General features: G+C 62.1%; 1 protein-coding gene across 1 annotated transcript in view; it reads left to right on the forward strand.

Moving 5' to 3' along the window:
- The first annotated feature begins 1361 nt into the window (after window positions 1-1361).
- KLF1 (Kruppel like factor 1) overlaps window positions 1362-2923 on the forward strand; it is a 3490-nt gene continuing 1928 nt past the window's right edge. The window contains exons 1-2 of the mRNA XM_008048041.2: window positions 1362-1483; window positions 2134-2917. Coding sequence (XP_008046232.1) covers window positions 1397-1483; window positions 2134-2917 — 871 coding nt within the window. The 5' untranslated portion in view covers window positions 1362-1396. The remainder of the gene's footprint in view (window positions 1484-2133; window positions 2918-2923) is intronic.

Raw genomic sequence — 2923 nt, forward strand, 5'->3', positions numbered from 1 at the left:
CTGGGCTGAGGCAATTCTCTTTTCTTGGCATCCCAAAGTGTTGGGATTACAGGCCTGAGCCACTGGGCCTGGCTGTCAGACTTCTTTCATTCAGCATGTTTTCGGGGTTCAATCACATTGTAGCATGCATCAGAAGGTCAGCTTCATTTTTTTTTTTAAGTGACAGGGTGTCGCTCTGCCACCCAGGCTGGAGTGCCATGGTGCATTCATAGCCTCACTGTAATCTTTGACTCCTGGCCACAAGCAATCTTCCTAAGTCAGCATCCTGAGTAGCTGGGACTACAGGCATGTGCCACCACGCCTGGCTAATTTTTGATTTTTTTGTGGAGATGGAGTCTTGCAACATTGCCCAGCCTGTTTTCAAATCCTGGCCTCAAGCAATCCTCTCGCCTAGACCTTCCTGCGCACAACTATAAATTGTGTATCTGTAAGGTGTTTCCATGTCTCCTACCCAGGCTCCCAGGGCACCAGAGTGGAGATCCTTGGTGTAGAACCTCAGAGCCCCGTGCCATGCTGGACAGAAATCAAGCAGCAACCAGGCCCAGAGTCAGGCTATGGTTCTCCTGCTAGTCAGGTACTGCCTGTGTGGCTTGAACCTATCTCACCCAGGAGGAGAGGGGGTCATCTCTCCCTCTCTTGCCCCATTCCACTGAAGCAGCTGTAATCACACCAGCCTCCATATAGTCCCACGTGGTGCCGACCGAGGGTCCATGGTAGACAATAGTGGGCTGCTTGACTAGGGCTCCTTCCTGCTGCTGGTTCAGACCCTGGGAACTCCCAACACAGGCAGTTTAAAGTCAAGTTAATTTGAAGACCCAGTTCTCAGTCCTCCCACTCACCAGGGCCAGAGCTCTGGCCTGCCTGGGCCCCCACCTGATAGCAGCTTCCAGCGTCTGGGGTGTCTGATAATACTTGGCAGGGAGTTCGTGCCAAGTCCCGCCATCAGCATGGTTGTTGCTGTTTATGGGTGGGGGGGCTGCAGAGCCGCAATTGGGAGCAGAAAGGGTCCCACAGCCCCTTTTCAGAATACTTGTTCTGCCTGACACCCCTTCTCCAGGAAGGTAGACTGAGAGCAGACCCCCAAGCCTCTCCTTCTTTGGGGACCCAGTGCCTCTTTTTACCCAGCACCTGAATCCCCAGACTCCGAACCCCAGCCCCTGACGTCTGACTTGGTTTTGGTTACAGGGTCAGTCTTTAGGGCCCAGCCCCAAACAGGCTGAGGTGAGGTCTGTTCCCCCAGAAACAGTGACCCCCCGCCTTGCCTGCCCCTTATCAGAGGCTGCAGCCAATCAGCTGAAGGCAGAGAGGAGCCTTCCAAGGGACCATCAGAGCCTCAGAGCCCACGAGGCAGCCGAGGGAGAGGAGGCCTGAGGCCCAGGGTGGGCACCAGCCAGCCATGGCTGCAGCAGAGACTGCGTTACCCTCTATCAGCACACTGACCGCCCTGGGCCCCTTCCCGGACACACAGGAGGACTTCCTCAAGGTGGGGCCAGATGGGGCCTAGGTGGGCTGGCTGGGATCCAGAGCTGCGGGCACAGAGCTTGGGTGCCAGGCCTGCATCTTGACCTGGAGTTGAAACCTGACAAGACTGGGGTGCATTCAGTCTAGGTCAGGGGTCTGAGGTTGGTCGGGGGGTCAGGGGGAGATGGCCTAGGGGTTTGAGGTTCTAGAAGGAGCTTATTTCTGTAGTAGAAAACTGAGCCTCAGAGAGAATCTCTCCCCGACATCAGTGGGAAACGGTGAATATGTCTGGGAGCCACCCAAGATTCGGGAATTAATCTTGTTGGGAGCTGGGGAAGGAGAGAGGGGCTCTGGGGAGAAACTGAGTCAAAGCTGCTCCCCCAGCCTCCCATTCTCTGCTCTGCTACCCCTTCCCCCATCCCCGAGTGTGGTTCCAGATAATGGAAGTCTTATCTCCTGTCTCCAGCCAGACCAGATCGACCTCTGTCCCTGGAGCTGGAGGGTTTGGCGGGCGGGGGGAGGTAGTGTGGGAGAGTGGGACAGACAGGCAAAAAAGACCCCTTTCCTAGCCCCTGCCCAGCCTGTCCCCAGCAGAGTGTCCAGCCCGCGCTGTCCCTGGGCAGGGTACCGCAGCGTCCACCGCAGCCTCAAGCGGCCTGCTCCCTCCCACAGTGGTGGCGCTCCGAAGAGGCGCAGGACATGGGCCCGGGTCCCCCCGACCCCGCCGGGCTGCCCCTCCACGCGAAGTCGGAGGACCCGCCCGGGGAGGACGAGGACGATGAGAGGGACGCGGACGCCGCCTGGGACCTGGACCTTCTCCTCACCAACTTCCCGGGCCCGGAACCGGGCGGGGCGCCCCGGACCTGCGCTCTGGCGCCCAGCGAGGGCCCCGGGGCGCAATACCTGTCGCCGCCGGAGACTCTGAGCGCATATGCGGGCGGCCCGGGGCTAGCAGCCGGGCTCTTGGGTCCCGAGGAGCACTCAGGCTGGGCGCGCCCTACCCCGCGAGCCCCGGCCCCCGACGCCTTCGTGGGCCCAGCCCTGGCCCCGGCCCCCGAGCCCAAGGCGCTGCCGCTACAGCCGGTGTACCCGGGGCCGGGCGCCGGATCGTCGGGCAGCTACTTCCCGCGGACCGGGCTGTCAGTGCCCGCGGCGCCGGGCGCCCCCTACGGGCTGCTGTCCGGGTACCCCGCGCTGTACCCGGCGCCGCAATACCAAGGGCACTTCCAGCTCTTCCGTGGGCTCCAGGCGCCCGCTCCCGGCCCCGCCGCGCCCCCCTCCTTTCTGAGTTGTCTGGGACCCGGGCCGGTGGGCGCCGGACTCGGAGGGACTGCAGGGGACCCAGGCGTGGTCGCCGACGCCGCACCAGCCAAGCGCAGCCGGCGCTCGTGGGCGCGCAAGAGGCAGGCGGCGCACACGTGCGCGCACCCGGGCTGCGGCAAGAGCTACACCAAGAGCTCCC

Source organism: Carlito syrichta, unplaced genomic scaffold (genome assembly GCF_000164805.1).
Source record: "Carlito syrichta isolate Samal-C Ts95f unplaced genomic scaffold, Tarsius_syrichta-2.0.1 Scaffold120465, whole genome shotgun sequence".
Taxonomy (NCBI): domain Eukaryota; kingdom Metazoa; phylum Chordata; class Mammalia; order Primates; family Tarsiidae; genus Carlito; species Carlito syrichta.